The sequence below is a fragment of the Carlito syrichta genome, unplaced genomic scaffold (genome assembly GCF_000164805.1).
Source record: "Carlito syrichta isolate Samal-C Ts95f unplaced genomic scaffold, Tarsius_syrichta-2.0.1 Scaffold309189, whole genome shotgun sequence".
Lineage (NCBI taxonomy): Eukaryota > Metazoa > Chordata > Mammalia > Primates > Tarsiidae > Carlito > Carlito syrichta.
This window is the reverse complement of record NW_007253285.1, coordinates 406,424-433,420: the sequence shown is the minus strand read 5'-3', so window position 1 is coordinate 433,420 and position 26,997 is coordinate 406,424. Positions and strand designations below refer to the sequence as shown.

Genomic DNA, 26,997 nt, shown 5'->3' with positions numbered 1-26,997 from the left:
CGGAAAGGATCGCCGGAGCCCAGCAGGCGAGGCTGCGGTGGCCGGGAGCGGCCACTGCACTCCAGTCTGGGCGACGGAGTGAGACTCCAACTCAAAAAAATAAAAAATAAAAAAAAAGAATATTGTATAGTGTCTAAAGAAAATTAGGAACATTATATGAGATACAATTATAGTTATGATAGCTTTATACAAGTAGTAAGACAACATGTTTTTGCACCTAAAATTATTTTTAAAATTCAGGCTGGGAAGAAAATTTACAAAACTGAAAATAGTTGCAACAGTTACTATTCGGATTAAGTGTGCATTAACAGTGTCGGCACGTTCACGTGAGTTCTAACACATCTCTTCATGTTGTTGGCAGTATTTTTACATCCAAAAAAATCATTAAGTGAATGGATCAACAAACTGCTGTCTAGTGAATGGAATGCCAGAAACAGGAATGAATAGGGATCCAGTCGTAGGGGAATACACACTATTATTTCACTATGTCAAGCTCTGGAGGAGGTACGTCTGAACTAGAGGGACTGAAACCCAATCAATAATTTCTCGGGGATGAGGGTGAATAGCTAGGATTGCCCGGGAAGGGGTGTGGAGGAACTTTCTGGAGGTAGGATTGTCCTTTAAGTTGATTGTGGTTATGGGGACATGCGTATGTACATTCAAAATTTATTGGAATATATACTTTAAGCAGGAACATTTTATTACGTGTACATCATATCTCAGTAACGTTGATTATCAACAATTAAAAGACTGTGAACGACTGGATTAAAGATAGGAAGACCAACATTTCATGACTACAAACAGAACTGGATACAAAGAATAAGAACTATTTGTCAAGTGCTTATCAATTTTAAAAAGCCCATGGGAAACGAATTATTCAAATTTAAAGATACTTATCAGGTACTTATTCTAGAAGATAAAAGCAAAACATAGCTAAGAAATATAGAATAACTCGTTATTTTCAAGACTTTTTAAACAGTGTTAGAGATATCAGCAAACTAATTATAAAATGCCTACACATTTTGCAAAAAGTAATATTTTCCCATTCTGTGATTAAAGCTTTCCTCATATATAGCAATGCAAGTTCCAAATTAGTTTATAAAACTGTTCTAAGCCCATCTCACGATGTCCACAGAAATGAAAATCTTCACTAAGTCACCAGCCCAGACTTCACATAACACTAAAGTGAAATGGGATTTTAAAAAATTAAGTTTATGCCGGGCTCGATGGCTCAGCCTGTAATCCCAGAGCTTTGGGAGGCTGAGGTGAGTGGATTGCCTGAGCCCGCGGGTTCAAGACCCGCCTGGGCAACCTGGTGAGACCTCATCTCTACAATACATCAAAAAGTAGCAGGGCGTGGTAGCGCACGCCTGTAGTTCCAGCTTCTTGGAAGACTGGGACAGAAGGATCGCCGGAGCACAGCAGGTCGAGCCTGCGGTGGCCGGGAGCATGCCACTGCACTCCAGTCTGGGTGGCAGAGCGAGACTCCAACTCAAAAAAAAAAAAATTAAGTTTACATCAGCAAAACATTTCTAACTGTCAAATGAAAAAGTATCAATTCATGCTCTATAAAAAGAAAAAAAAACCTGGGTTCCATTGCTAAAATACATGCAAAGGTTATACCGGGACACACTTAACCAAATGAAAAGAATTCATGTGCCCACTTTATTAAAAAATGGGTGACTTCTTTGCTTTCAAGTCTAACCCCAAATGATTCGTTAATCAGTTAGGAGTATGGCGGTGTTAGCTGTGACTAATTATCGCCAGGGAGGGCAGGTGATTAGTTAATCAGTTAGGAGAGTGGTGGTAAGTGGTAATTAGAACCAATTATCACCAGTGAGGGCAGGCCTGATACTAAAACTGCAAGCAAGAACCTCTAATGTGTTGTTTCTTAACTGTCCTATTTATAATCTTTGTAGTAAACACTCTCCTGCTCTTGGGCAAGAGTAGCCACTTAAAGGCTTATTACCATTATGCTATTATCTAAACAATACGTCCCAAGATTTAAAAAAAAAAAAAATCCCTGGGAAATTCTCAGTATGGCTCAGAAGTTCTAAGCATCAACTTAGTTATAAAGTTGGCACAAAGCTACAAAAAACATTTTCAATAAAAGTCCTTCTTGAAACACATAAAAACTTGATGCTTATGAACATGAAGAAAGACATGGCAACAAATAGGTGACCCAGACCCAACCATCAAAAACCCAAAGAGCTCAGCTTGTCACATCAGAAACAGTGAAGTGGTGAATCACCAACCAAGGAAAAGGACCTCAGAAGAATCTGGAACCAAGGGTGTGACTGAAAGGGTGGAAGGGGAAGTTCTTTGGGGGATAGTAAGTTATAAACAAGTAATTTTAAAATTTATCACACAGCGTTATGTTTTATTATGTTATTTTAAAAACATGTTATTCCGTAATGTAAAATTGGCTTATACACACAAGATTTCCAACATTAAAAGAAACTGATGTTTCCAAGTTTGGCAAAACTGAGATACAAGGTCAGCCCTTTAAACTGAAAATCTGGGCCGTCATGCTTTTTTAAATGCTGGCCCCCTCTCCATCTTGGATAGGTGGATCCACCCTCTCTCTAATCTACTTTCTAAATAAACTATCTTACCCAATCTAAAAAAAAAAAAAATCTTAAAATCTGACTCACGATGAATTTTCATATGCATGCACATGGCCACAGATCATTCATTCAAAGCCCACAGATATACCCAGTAAGGTCTATGTGGTCAGGAAATCCCAGCCCTGGTCTGCACCAAGCACTCTGTTAAATACTCAAGATTGCGGAGTAAGAGAATGGAAAGATGAACGCTCAGCAGACTCCTGTCACCTCATACACATTTCATCAGCCACTGTCCTGGTGCGTCAAGTGCAGGCAATAAAATAAATCAGTTGTGACTACTGACTTGAAATAGCTTTTCATCCTGACTGAACAATTTATGTTGCAATTTGGAAGGCTGTATAAAAAATGGCTATGGGCTCGGCATAGAGGCTCACACCGTAATCCCAACACTTTGGGAGGCCAAGGCAAGAGGATTGCCTGAGCCCACGGGTTCAAGACCAGCCTGGGCAACATGGTGAGACCTCATCTCTACAATAAATCAAAAACATTAGCTGGGCATGGTAGCGGGTGCCTGTAGTTCTGGTTACTTGGAAGGCTGAGGCAGAAGGATCGCCGGAGCCCAGTAGGTCGACGCTGGGATGGCCGTAAGCACGCCACTGCACTCCAGCCTGGGCGTCAGAGTGAGACACCAACTCAAAAAAAAAAAAAGGCTATGGGCCAGACACAAAGGCTCACACCTCTAATCCCAGCATTTTGGGAGGCTGAGGTGAGAGCATCACTTGAGCCCAGGAGTTTGAGACCGGCCTGGGCAACACAGTGAGACCCCATCTCTATTAGGAAAAAATAAGTAAAATAATTAGCCAGGTGTGGTAGTGTGTGCCACTTCTGAAAAAGGGAGCTTTATGAAATTAAAGTACAAAGATATCAACTTAAATGGTATTTGATACTGGAAAGAAATATTGAGATCCATTGCATAAAAACACAACAGTGAAATCTGTTCTAATCTCCTTTTCATTTCTACGGCAGAATGTAGGACTCTAATTTGTTCACTGCAGTCTCCCTGTTACCTTAAACAGTGCCTGGCACAAAGCAGGTGTTCCAACGCACCGAGTGTGGAAAAATCAACCTCAGTCAGAAGAGACGAGTGTCATCTGCTAACCATTACGGGTGTCACTCTTTGGTTGCAAGACATGGGTCGGCTGGCATTGACAATGACACATGATCATATTCCTGCATTACATAAGTTATGATTTTTTGGAATATAATCATAGGGCAAGCCGGGCTCGGTGGCTCAGCCTGCAATCCCGCACTTTGGGAGGCTGAGGTGAGTGGATTGCCTGAGCCCATGGGTTTGAGACCCACCTAGGCAACTTGGCGAGACCTCATCTCTACAATTAAAAAAAAAAAAAATTAGCCGGGTGTGATAGCGCGCACCTGTAGTTCCAGCTACTTGGAAGGCTGAGGTGGAAGGACTGCCAGAGCCCAGGAGGTCGAGGCTGCGGTGGCCGGAAGTGGCCAGTCTGGGCAACTGAGTGAGACTCCAACTCAAAGAAAAAAAATCATAGGGCAAGCACACAACTATCAAACTTGTTATGTTTACTGTAAAAATATTGTAAGAGAGCAAAATTAAGAATAAAATCTTAGAATACTACCACAAAAGCTATTTGGTGTAATTTTAGATGTTTTCATTCTGATCTTTTTTCTGCACACATAATTGCTATATACATGTTATATCAAATAATTATTTTTTATTTATTTATTTATTGTTTTGTTTTTGTTTTTTTTGAGTTGGCATCTCACTCTGTCGCCCAGACTGGAGTGCAATGGCTGCTCCCGGCCATCGCAGCCTTACCTGCTGGGCTCCGGCGATCCTTCCGCCTCAGCCTTCCAAGTAGCCGGAATTACAGGCACACGCTACCACGCCCGGCTGATTTTTTTATTTATTGTAGAGATGAGGTCTCGCTGCCCAGGCGGGTCTCGAACCCGCAGGCTCAGGCAATCCACTCACCTCAGCCTCCCAAAGGCGTGGGATTACAGGCTGAGCCACCGAGCCCGGCCAAATAATTATTTTTTAAATAAAAGGGCTTTACAGCCTTTCTCATTCTTACATAATAAGCAAGGATTTTCATGTCAGTAAATGTACTTTAAGGTGTGTTTTACTTGCTGCAATGGATCTTTTTTTAAAAATAGGGTTCACAAATTAAACTATTCCTCAATTCTTGATTTGCATAGGTTTGAGAGAAAAGAAGCTTATTGTATTTAGAAAGTAATATTCATCCTCCATCTTTCTCAAAAGTTGCACATTTACTTCTGTTTCTTGTTTTTTTTGTTTGTTTTTGGTGCACCGCTTAGAACTAGTACAAGGTTAAATAGTAATAGGTTAAACTTTGCTATTTTTATAGCAAAAATGTCATGTTCGTGATCTCAATAAATATCAGCTAAGTTTTCACTGATATCTCTGGTGGGTGTACACTAAAAAGTAATTGCAAATCAAATATTTAAGGATTTATTTTAAAATCCTCTAAATAGAACATATCAACTAGAATAAGTTTGTGAAGTATGTTCAGTATGTTCATTTCATGTATAAATTTCTATCTTTTTCTAGATGACTGGCATGTCTTTCTGTCATAAGACCAAATTTCAAATGCTAAAACCCATTGTTTCAATTTAACAATGAAATCTAGAAGTCACTGAAACGAAGCAAGTCCTAAAAGGTGACCTGTAGCTGACAAAAAGGATAGAGGGTTCTGCATTGGAAATGATGCCCCGAGAGAAAATCAGAGTAACATCCTTTCTTGGGCCCTGCCCTGCCGGGAGGAGGGGTCCCCATGGCCAAGTGCTTCCCAGCAGCCAATGAGCAAGTTTGCTGGTTATGGGATCTGCAGTGACACTACAACTTGGAAAATTAGGCTTCTTCTTCTTCTTTTTTTTTTTTTTTGAGTTGGAATCTCACTCTGTCGCCCAGACTGGAGTGCAGTGGCTCCTGGCCACCGCAGCCTCGGCCTGCTGAGCTCCGGCGATCCTTCAACCTCAGCCTTCCAAGTAGCTGGAACTACAGGTGCGCACTACCATGCCCGGCTAATTTTTGATTTATTGTACAGATGAGGTCTCACCAAGTTGCCCAGGCAGGTCTCAAACCCGTGGGCTCTGGCTATTCACTTGCCTCAGCCCCCCAAAGTGCTGGGATTACAAGCTGAGTCAAAAATTAGGCTTCTTGTCTGGATCTTTATTACAGACTATTGTTCTTTAGTGTCAAGAAACAAACACTAGAAAAAAAGTCCTAAGACAAATCCTTCTTTTGCTCTGCTCTTCAAAAATAAGAGTGAACATTTACTATAACACATGATCTGATTTTCAGCAAAGACAGTAATAAATGAATTGTTAAGGAAGGTCTGAGTAGTGAGAGAAGTCTAGGGTGCCAAAATAAAATTGGAAGAGATCACTTAAAATACATAGAAAAACACTTCATAAAAACCAATTTGTCTGGGTGCTTGTTCCCAGCACTCGGGGAGTCCAAGACAGGAAAATCACTTGAGGTCAGGAGTTTGAGACCAGCCTGGGCAACACAGAGACCCCATCTCTACAAAAAAAAAAAAAAAATCAAAAAATTAACTGGGTGTGGTGGCACAAGCCTGTAGTCCCAGCTACTCGAGAGGCTCAGGCAGAAAGACCACTTGAGGCCAGGAGGTCAAGGCTGCACTAAGGCCATGATTGTGCCACTGCACTCCAGCCTGAATGAGAGTGAGGCTCTAACTCAAACACAAAGAAAGGAATACAAGAAAAGAAATGAGAAAGGAAGAAAAGAAAAGAAAAAACAGAAAGATGGGCCTTCAAATTCTCTTCCAGCCTAGAAGAAAGTCTTTATCATGACTTGGAACAAGAAGGAAATCTCTATCTTCACACACTGGTCCAAGGGTAGTTCCTTCTGCTTTTATTTTCAAAAATATTTTTGAAACAGAAAATGAAATCTGTCACTGTCAATAGGGAAAAATTAGAAAGTAACTTACAATAACTTCCTGGAAGGATTCTTGGTCACTGATTGTCTTGTCTTCGACACATCCAGATTGATTCAAGTAGTGATAGTTTTCTGGCACAGATAAATAAAATTCTTCTACAGAAAGACGACAGAAACGCAACATCACAGTGGGCCAGGATAAGACAAACGCCAAAGAGTTTTCACTCTGTCATTTTTTTTTTAAGTACATACAAAATTCTATACTTCTAGCAGGGCCCATTAAGATAATAAAGCAACCTCTTAATCACTATCAAGGAAAAACAGAAAAAATTTAGTTAAATGATACGGTGAAAAATGTTACTGAAAAAGCAAATTGATAAGGATCTTGTTTTGTTGCTTTCCCTTAAAAAAAAAATCACACACTTAGAAATTAGCTTTACTTGGGGCTGGTTTAAAAGTTAAACCAGATGCAACATGTTATGCATTTTTTTATAAATATCCTTCAAATTTATTTTATTTTTTTAGATTTGATTTGATTTTTTAAGATTAAATAGAGACAAGGTCTCACTGTGCAGCCTAGGTTGGTCGCGAACTCCTGGGCTCAAGCGATCCTCCTGCCTTGGCCTCCCAAAGTGCTGGGATGACGGGTGTGAGCCACTACCCCTGGCCTAAATTTAAAAGGTACCAAGACTCCAAAATAAATAAATAAAACAGAAGGTTTGTCGAGGGATAATTTTCTCCTTCGGTGATCTGGCCTTTAAGTGAATTTCAGCATCCTTGGGTATTCTCATAATAGACATCTCACTGCAATTGGTGGGATGTCAATAGCACAGAGACCGACATTTTCTCATTGACTGATGTGCTTCGAATGGAAACGGAGTCTCCACTCCGCATGTCTCCGGTGTTGGCCGGCTTACTCACCTCTCTCTTCCTGTCCCAGCCCTGCCAGCAGTGCATAAAATATGTGATAATTCCTTTCCCCGGGATTCTGCCTTACTACTCGGTTCTGAGGAGATAAATCAGATTAGTGTTCAGAGGTGTTTCCTCTGCTTAATTCACACAAGCCAATGTTTTCTGAAAATTGTCATTGTGGAAGAAAACGTGAATTAAATAGTCGACTTACTTTTTCTAATAAATCTTCATGTGAAAAACATGGCGAGTCAAGGAACAAAACGAGAATGTGACAGGCTCAGCAAGTCTTTAATCTTCCATTCTTGGGTACCCAAACAGCTTCAGCTCCCTGTTCCTTTGACACACAAGCCTCCAGTGCCAAGACAAGCAAAGAAAACATAGACTACTTCATCTAAATCCAATTCCAAGTGTGATACCTGGTTACCTCTATCAAGTACCAAGCCATCGGGCAGAACCAATTTCAAACAAATATCTGATGTTTGGAGATGAATTCATTTTTTAGGTGACAGACACTATATCAGAAATTTCCAAGAGAGATAAGGTTCTTTATCTCATAGAATATTTTTTTAAATTGTCTAAATTTTTGTAGAGATGGGGTCTTGCTATGTTGTCCAGGCTGGCCTTAAACTCCCAGGTTCAAGCAATCCTCCCACCTCAACCTCCCAAATAGCTGGGACTACAGGTGTGTTGCACAAAGCCTGGCTCATGGAATAATTTCTTTCTTATGTCTATTTTGTTTTTTTGAGTCAGGGTCTCACTCTGTCACCCAGGCTGGAGTGCAGTGGCACGATCATGACTTATTACAGTCTCCACCTCAGCCCCCTAAGCTCAGGCATTCCTTCCATCTCAGCCTCAGCTGAAACTACAGGCGTGCACCACCATACTCAGCTAATTTTCTGATGTTTTATAGAGATGAGGTCTCACTATGTTGCCCAGGCTGGTCTCCAATTCCTGGGCTCAAGCAATCCTCTCACCTTGGCCTCCCAAAGTGCTGGGATAATAGGCGTTAAGCCACCCTGCCCGGCTCATGGAATAATTAATAGGTCAATTACATTCATATTAGGGCAATAACTAGGTGGAACCAGAGAAACAGATGCTCCACTTTCTCCCAGGCCTTAGGATAAGTGAGAATAGTTTCCACCCACAGGGCCAAGTACTATGGTCAGAAACTCAATGAAACAGGATACAATCTACAATTCTCCCGCCCTGAATATTTCCCTTCTGACAGATGTTCAGCTGAACAAACTTCCCGAAGCGACTGGAGTTGTTGTTGTAGACGGTCTTCGCGTTGCCGAAAGCTTCCATGATGGGGCTGTGAAGGCAGTGGGGAGAGCAGAGGGTGTTAATGGGGCAGACAGCGTTAATGGGGCAGACCTGAAGAAGGCAAGAGCGCTTCTCCCAAGTGTCAAAACGCACAACGGCAAGAAAAATCTGACACCAGCAAGACTCGGGCGACCGTGTCTGTTTCCAGAAGAGCTGGATTTCCAGAACACCTGCTCACACGGGTTCCTCCTGCATCCCCATCTTAATGGGAGCCAGGCTGTGTTGGCTAAGGATGCCGCCCAGCTATGGGGCCACAATGGCTCACCCTGGACAGCTTAGCTCGGGCTGATCCACACAGCCCGGGGGACTGCCCGGAAAGAGCTCCACCCCCTCTCCAATTCTGGAAATCAGTGAAGTTCCAGGCCTGGAGACGTCACCCATTTGTTGTGTGCCCTGGGAGCATTTAACTTCTTTGGGTCTTTTCTAATTGTAAAATGGAGTCAGGCAGGCTAGACATACTTTTTCTGTAAAGGAGCAGAAAGAAAATATTTTAGGCCTCACTGACCATGTGGCCACTATTGTAACTGCTCAGTTCTGCCACTGAAGCTTAGAAGCAGCCAGAAACAATAGAAAGGAGTGGCTGGGTTTTATAAAAACAGACATCGTATTTGTCTTTTCACTGTTTAAAAAGACAGTTACGGAAGGGAGATGAAGTCCTAGAGACAGATGGTAGTGATGGCTGCCCAATAATGAAAATTTGCTAACTGCCACTGAGCTGCACACTGAAAAATAGTTAAAATGATAAGCTTTCTTTTTATGAATCGAGGTCTCACTCGGACGCCCAGGCTGGAGTACAGTGATGTGGCCACAGCTCACTGCAGTATCGACCTGATGGGCTCAGGCAATCCTTCCGCCTCAGCCTTCCAAGTAAATGGAACTACAGACGCATGCCACCATGCCTGGCTAGTTTTTGTGATTTCTGTTGTAGAGAAAAGGTCTCACAAAGTTGCCCAGGCTGGTCCAGAACCCCCGGGCTCAGACAATTCTCTCGCCTCAGCCTCCCAAAGTGCTGGGATTACAGGCTGAGCCACCGCGCCTGGTCTAAATTTTCTTTTTATGAATCAGGGTCTCACTTGGTCGCCCAGGGTGAAGTACAGTGGTGCAGCCACAGCTCACTGAAGCCTTGACTTCCTGGGCTCAGGTGATCCTTCTGCCTCGGACTTCTGAATAGCTGGTACTACAGGCGCATGCCACCATGCCCAGCTAAATTTTTAATTTAATTTTGTTTTATTTTTGTAGATTCGAGGAATCACTATGTTGCCCAGGCTATTCTTGAACTCCTGGGCTCAAGCAATCCTCCCGTCTTAACCTCCCAAAGTGCTGAGATGTGTGAACCACAGAGTCCAGCCTTAACATTATAAACTTCATGTTATGTATATTTAATCATAATTTTTTAAAATGAAGTATTTGCCACCTAACTCCAGTCAGGATCGCCATGATCAATAACTCAAAAAACAACAGATGCTGGCAAGGATGCGGCGGAAAGGGAACACTTCTACACTCTTGATGGGAGTGTAAACTAGTACAGCCTCTGTGGAAAACAGTGTGGCAATTCCTAAAAAAAATCTAAAATTCGACCTTCCATACAACCCCACAATCCCCCTACTGGGAATATACCTGGAGGAACTCAAATCATTCTACAAAAAAGATACCTGCACACACGTTTATTGCAGCATTGTTCACAGTGGCAAAAACATGGAACCGCCGGGCTCGGTGGCTCGGCCTGTAATCCCGCGCCTTTGGGAGGCTGAGGTGAGTGGATTGCCTGAGCCCGCGGGTTCGAGACCCGCCTGGGCAGGAGAGACCTCATCTCTACAATAAATCAAAAAATCAGCCGGGCATGGTAGCGCGCGCCTATAATTCCAGCTACTTGGAAGGCTGAGGCGAAGGATCGCCGGAGCCCAGCAGGTCGAGGTTGCGGTGGCTGGAAGCGGCCACTGCACTCCAGTCTGGGCGACAGAGCGAGACTCCAACTCAAAAAAAAAAAAAAAACATGGAACCAACAGTGCTGCCCATCAAAAGATGACTGGATTAAAAAAATGTGATACATATACATGATGGAATATCATGTAGCCATAAAGAAGGACAAAATCATGAACTTCACAGCAACCTGGATGCACTTAGAGGCTATAATACTGAGTGATCTTTCACAGAAACAAAGAACTGAGTATCACATGTTCTCACTCATAAGCGGACCTTGAACAATTATCATAATACTACAAGAAAAGGATTGGCAGTAGTGGGAAACTGCTGGGGGGACACACCGCATCAACAAGGGTACCTGCATAATGAACATTTGCATACCTAACCCTGAATTATACCCCATATCTTTACAATAAATTTTTTTTTTAATTTTTAAAAAATGAAGAATTTAAATGCTTTAAAAAAACAAACAATAAAATAGACTTCAGGATATGGGCACCAGCTGTAGTCTGCCGACCCCTAAACAAATCTCTAAATAACAGGATCTGTAAAATTCTTACTGGTTCTAAAATCTTATCGGCATATATGAGGCAATTACCTATTTGAGGCAATTATCTATTTTAAATAACAACTCAGATGACACCTAGGCATCTTTCAAAGTTCTGAGGCTCCTTGTTATAGAAGGTACCACTGAACTTCTGCCACACGGGAGGCCATGTTAAGCCTCCAAAAGGCTGGATCCCAAACCGAGCCATCTCCGGGCTAAGCCACTGTTCCCGGCATCACTCAGTGCCCGTCTCAGACCTGGCCGACAACAAAGGGTCAAGGGCACCTTCACCCAGAAGGATCTATTGCTGAGGTCATTAAAAACTGCTGTGAGCATGTCAAGACCTTTGTCTAAGGACCTGCAAAAGAGAAGTCAAGGAAAAAAGAAGCGAGACCACTTCACCCAGCTCTTCCTTAAATAAGCCACACAATAAGGAAAGTGAATCATTTTGGTTGGAAACAAGAAAATCAATAAGGAGATACCTGCTTTCGAGAATCGCTTGTTCAACACAGGACGTCTTCTCCTTTGAGGACAACTCCAAAGACTGTTGACTGATGGCGGATAGAAATTTGAGGATCAACTTCGTGCTTTCGGTCTTACCTGCCCCACTTTCACCACTGAAAGATAAAATGCAGAAGTTTGTGCTTCTCAGAATAACTTTTATTTAATTAAAAAAAACAAACAGCTTTGATCAATGGCACTATAAATCCTCAAGGGGACAACCGTTGAAAGGTGGGGACAGGGAGATCAAAATGCCTGTTCTCAAAGAGCTGAGACAAAGGAACCCTTCCCTTCCTGCTGGCCACACTGGGTGTGGCCTTCCCCCTGCCTCTCTTGGCATAAGAGGTAGACAGAACTGGCCTTTTACTGGAAAAGGCCACAAGACAGTGGCGTCTTCCATGGAAGGGAGGCTCTGTGAGGACAGGGACCTTGGTTTTGTTCTCTGATGTATCCCAAACACCTCGGTGGTGCCTGGCCTGAGGTAGGCACTCAGTTGATGTTGGTGATGTGCATAAGGACATGAACAGTATCCTTCTGGGAAACTTAAAACAGGCAACTATGTATGCATCCATAATCATTCATAAATATCACTGGGAGGGCAAGGCATTCAGTCTGAAAGTGCAATGACATGCTCTAAGTCACTTTATTCCCACAATGCTCCTAGGCGGGAGACAGTGGCTAAGAGTCCGAGTCAGGCCCTGACGCCAGGTCTGTCTGACTCCAAGGTCCAGCTGAGGTCACGCGTTAGTGACAGCTAAAGGAAAGTGCACGGTGGCTCAGCCTGTAATCCCGTGCTTTGGGAGGCTGAGGTGAGTGGATTGCCTGAGTCCGCGGGTTCAAGACCCGCCTGGGCAACTTGGCGAGACCTCCTCTCTACAATAAATCAAAAAATGAGCCGGGTGTGGTAGCGTGCGCCTGTAGTTCCAGCTACTTGGAAGGCTGAGGCGGAAGGATTGCGGGAACCCAGCAGGTCGAGGCTGCAGTGGCTGGGAGCATGCCACTGCACGCCAGTCTGGGTGACAGAGTGAGACTCCAACTCAAAGGAAAAAAAAGAAAAGAAAAGTGCAGAGAGCAATTCAGGGGAAGAAAGGTCAAGGAGAGAAGCAATGGAGGCATGAGTTACATCTTCAAGATCAGCGCAAATTAGTCAAGCAAAGAGGAAAGGGAGGATTCTGGGTAAGATGATCACTCGAGAGAAAGCACAGAAGCCAGATCAGCTTGGAAAGATCGCTATGGGGGAATTAGGCCTATGGGTGGCTAGGTCAGCTGGACTGAGCTCGAGATGGCAGAGGAGATGGGCTAAGATCGAGTCTGGTTGCTTGGTGGCAAGAGCAGGAGATGGGAGGTGGAGACTGACCCCATCAAGGTCACCTGGAAAGAGGTTATACTCTAGAACAGGCACGTCCAACTCATGGCCTGCAGGCCACATGCGGCCAGGACAGCTAGTAATGCGGCCTCACAGCTGACATCATGAGTCTTTTAGCGTTTCTTTTCTTTATAATCCCACTTACAGTCCCATTTTTGAAGTTCACAATCGCGCCTTTTTCAAGACATCGCTTTTTGGCAGCACATACATCTGTGAGCAGCTGCTGTCAATTAGGAAGCACAGGAAGAGCAAAGTTTGAACAAACATTTCTGGCGAACACCTTGAGAACTCACTAAGAATTGTGACCACTTCCCTCGAACCAGACATTGATAGACTCGTTTTACAAAAACAAGGTCAAATTTCTCACTCCTTTTATATTGTTCTCATTTTTCTAAATTTTACAATAAAAATTTTTTTTAAGTCTTATGTATAAACACTAACTATATTATATGACTTATGTGCAGCCCAAGGCAATTCCTCTTTCCTCGATGTTGGACACCCCCGCTTTAGAAGGACTGAGAGATGGCTGCTGCTTTTGCCTCTTGCTGGGTCCTGGACACATCTAACCAAACAGGAGACGGAGGGAAGAGAGATATGTGGGAGGGAAAACCCGTCAGTTCAGTATAAGGCACCAGGAGTGGTACTGTGCAGAAAACAGAAGCCAGGAAGGCCGGGAATTTACAAGAAAAGTAAACAGAGGGATAAGGAAAAGGACTGTGTGCAAACACCATCACGCAGTAGCACGTTAACCGTTGCCAAAGGCAGGACAAGCAGACGTGTGATACGTGTGTTCTAAAGGACATCCTGCAGAGCGCCAAGACCTGGGATATAATCGAGAAGGAGGAATTTTGCTGAAAAAGAGGTGAATGATCAAGCCCGTGTAATAAAAGAGAGGAAGTGACTCGGAAATGACACCAACATGCCAGGCTGGGTGCTGTGGGCCCAGGAACCTCTACGGGCTCAAGTCAACCACAGTCATTCTATATCCCCTCTGCAAATGATAAGGCTTGGGCCCGGCCTGGTAGCACAACTCCAGCCAAAAGGACATCATCTCAAGGGTGCTGCGGGCCCTTGGGAGATTTGCGCGCACGCGCACACGCGCACGCACACACACACACACACACACACACAAGACCAGCAGAAATATCCCCCTTGCTGCAGACAATGAACACCTGAGAATCCACATCTATCTTGAGATCACAAAGCAAAAGCCAAGAAAACCAGCGGGAGTGGCTGAACCCACAACCATGGAACTGCCAGCCTCGTGTTGTCTGAGGTCATCAAAGGCCTGTGTATTTAGTTGGGGTTTCCCTTGTCAGCAACCAGAATCTTCCTAAAAGCTTAGATTGAATAATTGGCACCTGCATTGCCCATATCTGGCACACAGAGGGATTCAACAGGGCACTGAATAAGAAACAGAAACGAAGAGAGAATGTTTCAAGGAAATACTTAAATAATTTAAACAATTCTACACACACACATATACACATACATATATATGGAAGAGAGAGAGAGAGAGAGAGAGAGAGAGAGAGAGAGAGAGAGAGAGAGCAGTTAGTAACTGAATCATTAAAAACGAAAACGAAAGAGACACATTCTCTAGTTTAAATGGTGGGGCAAGGCCAGCCACAGAGGCTCACCTGTAATCCCAGTACTTTGGAAGGCTGAAGTGGGAGGATCACTTGAGCCCAGGAGTTCAAACCTAGCCTGGGCAACACAGCGAGATCTCACCTCTATAAAAAAATTTTTTTTTTCATGGTGGGGCAGAAACAATGTTACATGTTCCCCAAACCCACCTCTATAACCCCCGGCACACAGAAGTAGATGACATTCTGGCCTCCCTCATAGTAAGGCCAGCAATCAGTCAGTAACAAGGGGACTGAATGTGGCCAACTGAACAACAAAGCGAGAGGGACATGACCACATCCATGCCTGGTGGCTCATGGCCCCCTTCATGGCTATCTATCTCCTACTTGCCACCTAGGTGGGGACATCTCCCAAACAAACATGCAGGCTAGAGTTGGGTCCCTCCCCAGCCCATGAGGGCCTGTGACAGGAGCCAGAAAGAAAGCATTCCTGTGGTCTGCCCCTAGGCTTGGGGGCTGCTCGTTACAGCAACTAGCCTACCTTGACCGACATAACACAGCAAACATACAAATAACAAGAAGAAATCCCTCAAACTCTACAGCAAAGACATGGTCAAGGGCAAGAAAACCAGGGCTCTCATCATCCTTAAGATGCACTTAAAGCAGATGCTTGAAGAATATATAATACCATGAGAAAAATATGGCTGGACGCTGACAGTTATCAATACCAACCTCTGCCAATCCCTTACACACGTAGACTATTTTTTTGTTTTGTTTTGAATTGGAGTCTCACTCTGTCACCCAGGCTGGAGTGCGGTGGCACACTCATGGCCATCCCAGCTTTGACCTGCTGGGCTCCAGCGATCCTTCCGCCTAAAAGCCATCCAAGTAACCAGAACTATAGGCACGCGCTATCATGCCTGGCTAATTTTTTATTTATTGTAGAGATGAGGTCTTGCCAAGTTGCCTGGACTGGTCTCGAACCCACAGGCTCAGGCAATCCACTTGCCTTGGCCTCCCAAAGTGTTGGGATGACAGGCTGAGCCACTGAGCCTGGCCCAGGTGGACTATTTCTTATCTGAAATGCTTGGGACTAGAAGTGCTTTGGATTTCGTATTTTGGAATGTCTGCATTATACCAGTGAAATATCTTCAATCTGAAAGTCTCCTAAATCCGAAATACTCCAAGACCCAAAACTTTCTGAGCACCACCAACATGACACGCAAGGCAAACGCTGATGGGGCATTCTGGAGTTCAGAAACTTTCAGGTTAAGGCTGCTCAAGCAGTGTAATGCAAATATTCCTAAATCTGGAAAGAATCCGAAATCCATAACACTTCTGACTCAAAGCATTTCGGATACAACCTGTGTAAGAAAAACATGAAACAAAAATAAAACTCAGATTTGTCCTGTGCTCTACAATGGTGGGTCTCAAACCTGGCAGCATCTTAGAATCACCCCACAGGTCCCTCAGCCAAACCTTTGGGGGTAGAGCTCAGTCACCCGTATTTTTTCAAATGTTCTGGATGATTCTATCATGAAATCAGGTTGAGGAACTGCAGCTCTCCGTTTAACATAATTCAGATAGGACTGTACACCAGGAGATAAGCGGTGACCGCTCTGTTATTAGGGCCCGAAAGTGTTATTACACCAACAAGGCAAAGCCTAAAAAGAGTTGAGTGATTCACAAACTGCCAAAATATGCCCATCACTAATGTCAAGGTGACAGGACTCTTTGCAGGTAAATACACTCCTATCTAACCCTGCTTCTCCTCCCTCCTCCTCCTCCTCTTCTTCTTCCTCTCTGTCCTCCCCTTCCCCCTCCTCCCCTGCCTGAAGTTCTCCTGGGTCCTCATTCGCCCAAGGCTGTTACAGTCCCATGCTTTGCGCCAAGGACAGCAAATACAGGCTTCAGCGAAAATGTGTCCACTTGGATAAAGCTAAAGGAACATTTATTGTTTAAAAAAAAAAAAAAATCTGGTCACTAGATTAACAAAAATGAAGAAGAGAAAGAAAAATAACCCAAAGCACTGACGTGGGCCTCACAAGTCGTATTAACTGTTTTGAGAATCTTCTGCAGCCACAGTGGAAAGTCACAAAGCAGTTTCTAAGAGCATGCCATGATGGCATTTAAGATTGCAAAGAGTCGCTCTGACTGCTGAGTGGAGGATGGACATAGGGAGTCAGCGGGAGGCCGGAGAGGGTTGTGGACAGCAGACATGGAGAGGCCCCCAGAGACTGCGGAGGGAAAATGGGCGAGATGATGGATGGGCCTGGCCAGGAAGGTGGGCAGAGTGTGCCAGGGAGGTCTCAGGGTGAACTCCTGGGCACCCAAGGAGCTTGCTAATTGATGATCTGAATGTTGGTCGCACAGGTCCGTACATTTGTCAAAACTCATCGAACTGGGTACTTCGGGCCAGCATGCTTGATGCTACATAAGTTACCCTTAATATGGAGGAGAGAAAAAAGAATGACTTATAATATCAAAGAATGACTTCCAGATGGCAGGTTTGGGACAGGGCAGGATAGCCAGTCCACCGGCTGAGAATAGGAAGCACAAGAGGAAAAGGACTCTGGGAGAACATTCCACTGGGTTTAGAACATGCCACACTTGGAACGCTCGGCGATGACACCTGACGGGCACTAGGATGTAAGTCTGGGACTCAAACGCGAAGTTGGGGGTGTACACATTTGGGGAATCCTGCAGACTCAGAGAAGAAAAGGCAGGTTGGGGGAAAGAGGGGAAGGGAAAAAATCAGAGGAGCTACGGAGTAGTCAGAGAGCAAAGGAGAAATCCGGGGAGAGGGAGTACTGTGGGGGAGGTAGGTGGCGAGCCTGGATAAGGAGCTGGCTGAAGGAGGGTGTGGAACCAAAGGAACATCTTTCATTCCCCTCCCCCAAGATGGAACATTCTAGAAATTTTTGAACAATGCCAACAATCCAGTAGAGCCGGAGAGATCAAAGAATCAGGGTCAACAAGACTCAAAGATGAAGCGAAGGCCTCGGGAAGGCAGAGAAAAGGGATCCAGAACACTCCAGAAAGAAAGGGTATCTGATGTGGCAGGGCCCCAAATGCACTGGGCAGGCCAGTTTCCAGGCAACGCACATCAGTGATGGCGGTTTTCTAGATCCAGCGCACATGTCAGTCAGTGATGGCCCTCAACTATGACCTGCTGCCCATTTTTACAAATAAAGTTTTATTGGAACACAGTTCGGTCCATTTATTTGCATATGAACTGTGAGTGTGTTTGCACCACAAGACAGAGCCAAGTAGTTGCAGACGAGGCTGGTCTCGCTCATAAAGCCTAAAATACATACTCTTTGGCCCTTTACCCAAGACGTTTTGCTGGCACCTGACAACCAAACATTCCTCTTCCTGTAAATCAAATTCCCCTGGTTCACATGATTTTCACAAAATATACATCACCTTCCCTTCACCCCGCTTGCTAGAAGACTTGGGAAACTTAACTGACGAAAGGATTAAGTCCAAAGGTCTCAGCAAGCCAAACAAAGCCCTTACGGTATAACACTGTACCAGGAAGTAGGATTCTGTCCTGGAAAAACAAACTCTGTCAGAGAGAGTCACATTCAAACCCTGTACTTGCCACTAACAGCTGAAGTTTCTTCAGTAAGTCACCCAACAGTTGAGCCTCAGTTTCCCCACTGAAAATGCCTCGTGGGCCGGAGGATTACACACCAGTGGGTGTTCTCAATGAATTTCTGTTTCCCCTCTTTGTCTTTGCCTTTCCAGCGCTACCTCTTTCATCTACTGTATTTCAAGAGCAGGCGCCAGGCCCAGTGTCTTATTCTGCTTGGGGAGGCTTTCTAACCCAGGACACACGTCTTGTTCAGCCTTCCAACACTGTTCCTTTGAAATATACAATATTTCTAGAAATAGAAGATCAGACACTCAAGTATCATCCCAGAACATAAAAGATACGGCTAAGAAGAAATCACTTGGTGGGAGTGGTGGTTCACACCTGTAATCCCAATGATTTGGGAGATCAAGGTAGGAGAATCGCTGGAGCCCAGAAGTCCAAGACCGATGTGGGCAACAGAGCAAAACTCATCTCTACAACAACAGAAACAAAAACACAAAAATGTTAGCCAGATGTGATGATATGTGAGTGTAGTCCCAGCTACTCTGGAGGCGGAAGGATCTCCTGAGCCCAGGAGGTCGAGGCTGTGGTAAGCCATGATCGTGCTATTACACTCCAGTCTGGCTGACAAAGTGAGACTCTGACTCAAAAACAGAATAAATCATTCCAGTTTTGATGGACCAACTGTCACTCCATAAATTATCCTTTGGATTGGCAGCTGTTGAACACGGGCTCTCTCCCAGACACGTCCTGGGCACGAGGCTGCAAAATGAAAGGCCACAAGCCTGGCCTATACTACGCCCCTTAAAAGGCCATACATATTGAAGAGACCATAATAAACTAAACCCTGCCTGCCCGACACAATGTATGAAGCACTAGAGTCAATGCCCAACGTACCAGGTCAGTCAAGGTCAAACACGGACCTCACCAGTTAGACAAAATAACAATAATAATCATCTTAAGCAGGTTTCGAATTTAAAGGCATTTTTACTTCATATATATTAATAAGCATGATAGCATAAGCGTTCATTTCGCTGTGCCCCAAGATTGTAAAATTAAAACTAAACTTTAAGAGAGGCAACTGAGGCTTGGGCTAGAAGTGTAGAGACCTGGCACTGCCACTAGGGAGCTGGGGACCTTAGCCAAGCGATAGGTGCCCCATAAAGTGAGAGACAAATGGATCAGTGAAGTCCTGTCTAGTTCCAAATGGGCTTCTTTTCTTTTCTTTTTTTTTGAGTCGGAGTCTCACTCTGTCACCCAGACTGGAGTGCAGTGGCCGCTCCCGGCCACCGCAGCCTCGACCTGCTGGGCTCCGGCGATCCTTCCATCTCAGCCTTCCCAGTAGCCAAAATTACAGGCATGTGCTACCACGCCCGGCTGAGTTTTTGATTTATTGCAGAGATGAGGTCTCGCTGCCCAGGCGGGTCTCGAACCTGCGGGCTCAGGCAATCTACTCACCTCAGCCCCCCAAAGGTGCGGGATTATAGGCTGAGCCACCAAGCCCGGCTTTATTTTCTGATTGTAAAGGCACTAGCCTGGGAATGTCTTTTTGTTGTTGTTGTTTCTTTTTTCCCTAATTTTAAAGATGCGGGGTACAACTCAGGATGGGGCACATAAGTGGTCTAGGCACAGGTGAAGTGTGAGCCTCCCATTAACTCTCACATCGCCCGGAGGAGGACCAGGCACCCTCATCCATGTACTGTCTTAAAAGCAGTAAAACACATTGTATCCACCAGGGGGCAGCTCATGCCCAGGGAAACCCAAGCAGGGCCCCAAACTCAGCAATTCTTCCTTTTTACACTCAATTTCCCCTTAATCCTCCCAGCTTCAACCCCCATTAAAAAAAAAAAAAAAAAAAAAAACTGCCGGAGAGATCTATTTAAAACCAAGACGTATTTTAATGAAAAAATCTATTCTTAAAGTCTCTGTGGACTGAGTTAATGTAGAAATAAAGTTACTCTTTTCACATCAGCATCACATAAGGAAAGCTTTCAGTCTGGGATCCACCCCCCAGTCCCCATGTTTTAAATACCATGGAAATGCCCATTCCCTTCTGTTTTATTACACTTACAGACACACACACACACACACAATGATCTCACTTGATTTTTCACTTTCTTCCTGAGCTGCTGTCTAGCAAGTGATAGATATATTGGCCATGCTCATTTTTTCCACCCAACGTAATAAACACCAGCAATTATCAATGGCAAACGTTTAAGTGTCTAAGTGTGGACAGCAGTTTGGATCTTCTTAAAGATTACATTCCCCTTCCTTCTGTTAACCTTATTACACTACATTATATGCTGAAGTGAGATCTTAAACTCTAACTTCTAAACTCTGAGGAAGCCATCAAAAAGTGCCCACGAAGGGTACTTCTAGTCATAAATCAAGTCACTTTATTGGGCATGTGAGTCTTAGAAGCCGTTTCTCTATTAAGCAGTAGCTTCATTTGGATTAGCTGTGAGTTATAACGATCCCTATTGCTTAACTGAATTCGCGGATGGCCCCTCTATCCAAGCTGTTTCCACGGCCAAACACATCAGCACTGCTACCTGCGGGGGGGCAGAGAGGCCATCAGCCCAGAAAGGGGGAACGACACAGGAGGGTGGAGAGAGAGTGGAGTGAGGGAGGGAGAGTAAGGAGGAGAGAAGGGGGGAGGAAGGGAGGAAGGGGGAGATGGAGGGAGGGAATAAGAGATGGGAGGAAGGAGAAAGGGAGGAAGGAGAGAGAGAAGGAGAGGGAGGGAGGGAGGAAGAGGGAGAGCAAGTGAGAGGGGGAAGTGAGGGGGGAGAGAGAGAGAGAATGAGTTCTGCTATTCACATACAAGTAATTCCTATTTGTTAAAAAAAAAGAAAAAGAAAATGCAAGGAAGCACTAAAAGGCTAATGGGTTAAAAACTGCCAGTAAGAGCGATATACTCCCTGTGTGTGGCCCCTGTGGACGTCCTGGGGAGCAGAACCCCCCGAAAGCGCTGTCAGAAGTCACATGCCCAATAAAGTGACTTGACTGATGGCGTCTGAGAAATCCTCAGCATGCCATAACCCTTCAGAAGCCATCAGCCATGATTCCCACCCATCTTCCATCAGATGCACACATGGGACAGTGAGAACACGCTCCATGTCCCCTCCCTAGGGATTCAGAGGATCCCTCTACCCCCCCCCCCAGACCCTCCCACAGGAGCACAGGAACCTCCTCTAATGAGCAGCTTCCTCCAGAAGCTTCCATCTCCTTAGAGGAAGGCCTAGCATGCTAGTTCAGGCTTTCTCGGAGGTCTCTTCGCCATCTGCGAGATGGTTTCCCACAGTGATCACACCTACCAGTTACCTGGCTGCATCCGTGACCAGGTGGGTCTGTCTGTGTAATTTTGGGCCACAACGTTCGCGAGCCCAGTTGGCCGGAAGTCTACCACGGACATATGGCTTTCCATATGTCTCTTGTGTCTTCTGTCACTGAATCAGAAATGCGTGGGGGGGGGTCTCTCTACTGTCCGCCCCCAAATCCAAACAACCCTTTGCTTTCCCTTCCCTCTTGAAATAAGAAAGTAATTATTTTGCCACAAGTGAGGGCTAGAGAGCTTATCTAAAGCCGACATCAAACTTCTCTTTCCCACTAGTAGTTCCCGTACCACTCCTCAGTGACAGCTGCGACCCACGAATGAAGGAACAGCCTGGAAGGCAAAGGAAAGAGGTGCCTGGAGACGCCACGGACACCTCACTAGAGGCGACCGACAGTCTCCACGGCTGCTGTGAGTGTCACCCACGGTTGTGATGACCGTCACGAGAACACGATTCCGATACAAATGATGAACAGGAAGACCCAACTGGCTGTCACCAGAATCCATGGGATCAGAGCCATCCGAACAAGTTAATAAGAACAATTAAGAAATCTTGTTTTAAAAATACATTTTACTACTTGTTTTTTGGACAGTTCCTAGTAATAGAGATTTTGATACCGAGATTCCTAGTAGTTTATTTTAAAACATGAGTAAGACTCAGCTAAGACAGATGTTCCCAACTCCTTCCCGGGACCACCAAAAAAAAAAACAAAAAAAAAAAACAACTGAAATATACAAGCCCTTATAATTATCTGAAATATACAAGCCCTCCTTAACATACACACCCTAAGCCCCCTTTTCTATAGCTAATTAAAGGTAAACTTAAGCAGCATTCAACTATTAACTTGGAAAATTCCATCTAGAGTAATTTTATCACGTTGGAGAAAAAAGAAGCCTTGCTCACACAGACAAGCATTTTAACTAGCATTCTAGAACATATAAAACACTTTAAACTTGAAAGAATTATGCAAGGTTTCCTTAAGAAAGTCAGTAGATAGAAGAACCATGCTTCATCATTGAAATAAGCCAAAAAATAATTTTTATTTTATTTATTTTATTTTTGAGGCAGAGTCTCACTCTGCGGCCCAGGCACGATCACAGCTCATGACAGCCTTGACCTCCTGGGCTCAAGCGACCCTTCTACCTCAGCCTCTCGAGTAGCTGAGAATACAGGTGTGAGCTACCGCACTTGGCTTATTGTTTTTATTTATTTATTTATTTTGGTAGAGACAAGGTCTCACTATTTTGTCCAGACTGGTCTTGAACTCTTGGCCACAAGTGATCCTCCCGCCTCGGCTTCCCAAAGTGTTAGGAGTGTAGGCGTGAGCCACGATGCCCAGCCAGAATAATTAAGATAAATTTTTTTTAAACTCTTTTTTTTTTTATTTTTGAGTTGGAGTCTCACTCTGTCGCCCAGACTGGAGGGCAGTGGCCGCTCCCGGCCACCGCAGCCTCGACCTGCTGGGCTCGACCCGCTGGGCTCCGGCGATCCTTCCGCCTCGGCCTTCCGAGTAGCCAGAACTACAGGTGCGCGCTGCCATGCCTGGCTCATTTTTTGATATATTGTAGAGATGAGGTCTCACCAAGTTGCCCAGGCGGGTCTCGAACCCGCGGGCTCAGGCAATCCACTCACCTCAGCCTCCCAAAGGCGCGGGATTACAGGCTGAGCCACCGAGCCCGGCTTACAAAAGGAACAGCATGGAGTAATTATTCTGAGGACAAGAACCAACCAACAGGGGCGCCTCTGCTTCGCTCCACAAGTCCCTGCAGTCCTCTGAGAACTGTTGTTGTCAAGTCGTTCAAAATGGAAAACACCACCTGAGAAATTCAGGTCATTAGGAAAGCTTTTCTTGGTTACTGCTCTGAGCAGGTTTGGGGGGGCTGGGGGGGCTGAGGAACTCCCTGGCGGCAGGGGCCTCTGAACCCAGGCTCCAAATCTACACTTCAAGTGGCTGCATTCCAAGCATCCGGGCAGCCGCTTACCTGATGAGGACGCACTGGTTGTCGTGACGCTTCCACAGACAGCGGTAGCACTCGTTGGCGATGGCGAAGATATGCGGGGGCAGCTCACCCAGGTGGCACCGGCTGTACCGCTCCATGGTGGCCTGCTCGTACAGCCCGGCGATCGGCTGGTAGGGGTTCACTGAGGCGAGGATGGAGCCAATGTAGGTCTGCAAACACAGGATGGGGACACCAGGTGGTTACACGCGGGGCCGTATCTCCGGGAGCCTCTTGAGCAAAGTCCACAGCCAGCTCTGACCACACTTCACCTGACAGTGCACTGAGGAGACAGAGGGTTTCTGTTCCCCCCGCACAAGCTGGCCCTGAGCCTTTTAGGTACCAAATGGTGACATTCTGTTCAAATGAATGAGGCCCTTTCAATGAGGGCTTGTAGGCCGGGCGCAATGGCTCACACCTGTAATCCTACCACTTTGGGAGGCTGAGGCGGGAGGATCGCTTGAGCCCAGGGATCTGAGACCAGCCTGGGCAACACAGCGAGACCCTGCCGCTATAAAAAAATCACATCATCAGCCAGGGGTGGGGGCGCACGCCTGTAGTCTCAGCTACTAGGGAGGCAAGGCGGAGGGATGGCCTGAGCCAAGGAGGTCGAGGCTGTGGTGTGTCTTGATTGTGCCATTACACTCCAGCCTGGGTGCGGGAGGGAGATCCTGACACACAGACACACACACACACACACACACACACACACACACACAAGAGGACTCATAGTAAAATGGTAAGGAAGAGAAGGAAGAAGGTTAACACAGGCCAGGTCCAATTGCCTGACTCCTGGTGACTTCCCTGACCTCAATCCTTTCCCTGGGACGAAGGACTGTCCAGGCCCTGTCTCATTCCTCATCACGTGGCTATTATGAAACAGCAGGGCTAAAAAAGTGACAGGAGTGAAAGAAAGTAGGAGAGAGGTAACCAGGGGTGGGGGGAGGGGAAAGGACGAGTTAGGGTTTAACGGGTCCAGAGTTCCTGCGGGGTGATGGGTATGTTCTAGAAGTGGCTGGCAGCCATGGAAGCCACTACACTGTGGATGTACTTAATGTCACTGAACTGTACACTTAAAAGCAGTCCAAGTGAGGCCAGATGTGGTGACTCACACCTGTAATCCCAGCAATCTGGGAGGCCAAGGCAGGAGGATTCCTTGAGCCAGGAGTTCGAAACCAGTCTGCACAACATTGCAAGGTCTCGTCTCTACAAAAAAATTTTAAAAGTAGCCAAGCATGGTGGCACACACCTGTAGTCCCAGCTACTCAGGAGGCTGAGACGGAAGGCTTGCCTGAACTCAGGAAGTTGAGGCTGCAGTGAACTATGATTGTACTCTGGCATGAGCAACAGAGCAAGACCCCAACTCAAAAAAAAAAAGGCAAATTTTATCTCATGTAGAGTTCACTACAACTTTCAGAAGCAAACAAGGCCCTTTTGAAAATGCCAGGTATTCTTTCAATAGTCTCAATACCTCCTGAAGCACCACATAATTTTTTTTTTTTTTTTTCAGTTAGAGTCTCACTGTCGCCCAGACTGCTGTGCAGTGGCACATTCACGGCCACCCCAGTGTCGACCTGCTGGGCTCAGGTGATCCTTCCTCCTCAGCCTTCCAAGTAGCCAGAACTACAGGCACACACTACCATGCCTGGCTAATTTTTTGATGTATTGTAGAGACAAGGTCTCGCCAAGTTGCCCGGACTGGTCTCCAACCCGCGGTCTCAGGCAATTCACTCGCGTCAGCCTCCCAAAGTGCTGGGATTACAGATTTGAGCCACTGCGCCCGGCTGCGCCACAAAATTTATCTGAAACTTAGATGATTAGCATTCTTACCTCTCTGGGACAACACATTGAGGCCAGAAATTAAGTAAAATGTTCAGAGCAGCAAAACAAAAGCTATAGTGTGACCAAAGCTTAGTGCCTTGGGTCCCCTCCACAAGGGCAAAACTATTCACTGTCCTTCTGCAAGAAATGCCAACTCAGTTTGGTCACCTGGTTTCCAGGTTCAGACATGACAAATAAATCAGACAGGGGCGGAAGCAGAGTCCTGTGACCATCAGCTGACCTTTATGGAGCTTGCGCAGGATGGCAGGGACTTTACAGGATGTTATGGGCTGATCTGAGCCCCCCCAAATTCATATGCTGCAGCTCTAACCCCCCCATACCCTAAGAATACTACTATATTGGAAGATAGGAACTTCACAGGAGTAACTACATTAAAATGAGGACACTGGGGGGCCCCAATCCAATCTGACTTGTGTCTTTAATATAGGAGGAAATTCGAATACAAAAAAAGACATCAGAGATGCGCGCACATGCAGACACACACAGAGGGGGGAAAACAACAAGCAAAACCAGACAGAAAGTCCAGACAGCCCGAGTGCATCTGCACCTTATTATAGCAATCTGTAATAATTTATATTCATAAAAACCGCCAGGAACATCAAGCAAAGTAGCGGATGTTCAGTGTAACTTTTCAAATGCAAAAAAATCAATACAGGATGAGTATCCCTAATCCGAAAGCCAAAATCCAAAATGCTCTAACAAAATCCTATGCTTTCTGAGCACTGACATGATGGTCAAAGGAAATACTCCTTGTAGCATTTCAGATTTTCAAATTAGGGCTGTCCAACTGGTAAGTATAATAGAAATACTCCAAACCCCAAGAAGGTCTGAAATCCAAAACACTTCTGTTCCTGAGCATTTTGAATAAGAGATATACAACCGGTAGTATGTCTTAGAAATAACCCGAACCCCCCAAAAGGATGAAAACATAACAGATATTACCATATGACTCAGCAATTCCACTCCCAGGTATAAATAAAAAAAAAGCTGAAAGCAGATACTCAAATATCTGTACACCCGTGTTCACTGAGGCAGGGTTCACAATAACTGAAGATGGAAATGACTCAGATGCTCACCATCAGATAAATGCATGAATAAGGTGTGGCATATCCACAAACAGAATATTACTCAGCCACAAAAAGGAATAAAGTCTTGACACATGCTACAACACAGATGAGCCTTGAAAGCATACTAAGAAGCAGACAGAAAGTTCACGTATATAGAATATGTCAATCCGTAGAAACAGAAGGACTGGTGATTGCTAAGAGCAGGTGTAGGCAGGAAAGAGGAAAGACTGCTGAACAGGTAAAGGGTTCCCATTTGGGGTGATGAAAGTGTTTTAGAATGAGGTAGGGATTGCTATGACTTAAATGCTTATCCCCTTCTAAACTCATGCTGAAATTTAACTGCCAATGTAATAGTGTTTAAGAAGCAGGACCTTCAAGAGGTGATGAGAGCCAGGCTCAGTGACTCAGCCTATAATCTCGTGCTTTGGGAGGCTGAGGTGAGTGGATTGCCTGAGCCCACAGGTTCAAGACCCGCCTG

The 26,997-nt window shown here is 45.2% G+C and overlaps 1 protein-coding gene across 1 annotated transcript in view; it reads right to left on the bottom strand.

Moving 5' to 3' along the window:
* MYO10 (myosin X) overlaps positions 1-26,997 on the bottom strand; it is a 288,302-nt gene that overhangs the window by 123,062 nt on the left and 138,243 nt on the right. The window contains 6 exon segments of the mRNA XM_008066889.1: positions 6,575-6,678; positions 7,444-7,528; positions 7,646-7,659; positions 8,622-8,746; positions 11,710-11,844; positions 23,596-23,783. Coding sequence (XP_008065080.1) covers positions 6,575-6,678; positions 7,444-7,528; positions 7,646-7,659; positions 8,622-8,746; positions 11,710-11,844; positions 23,596-23,783 — 651 coding nt within the window.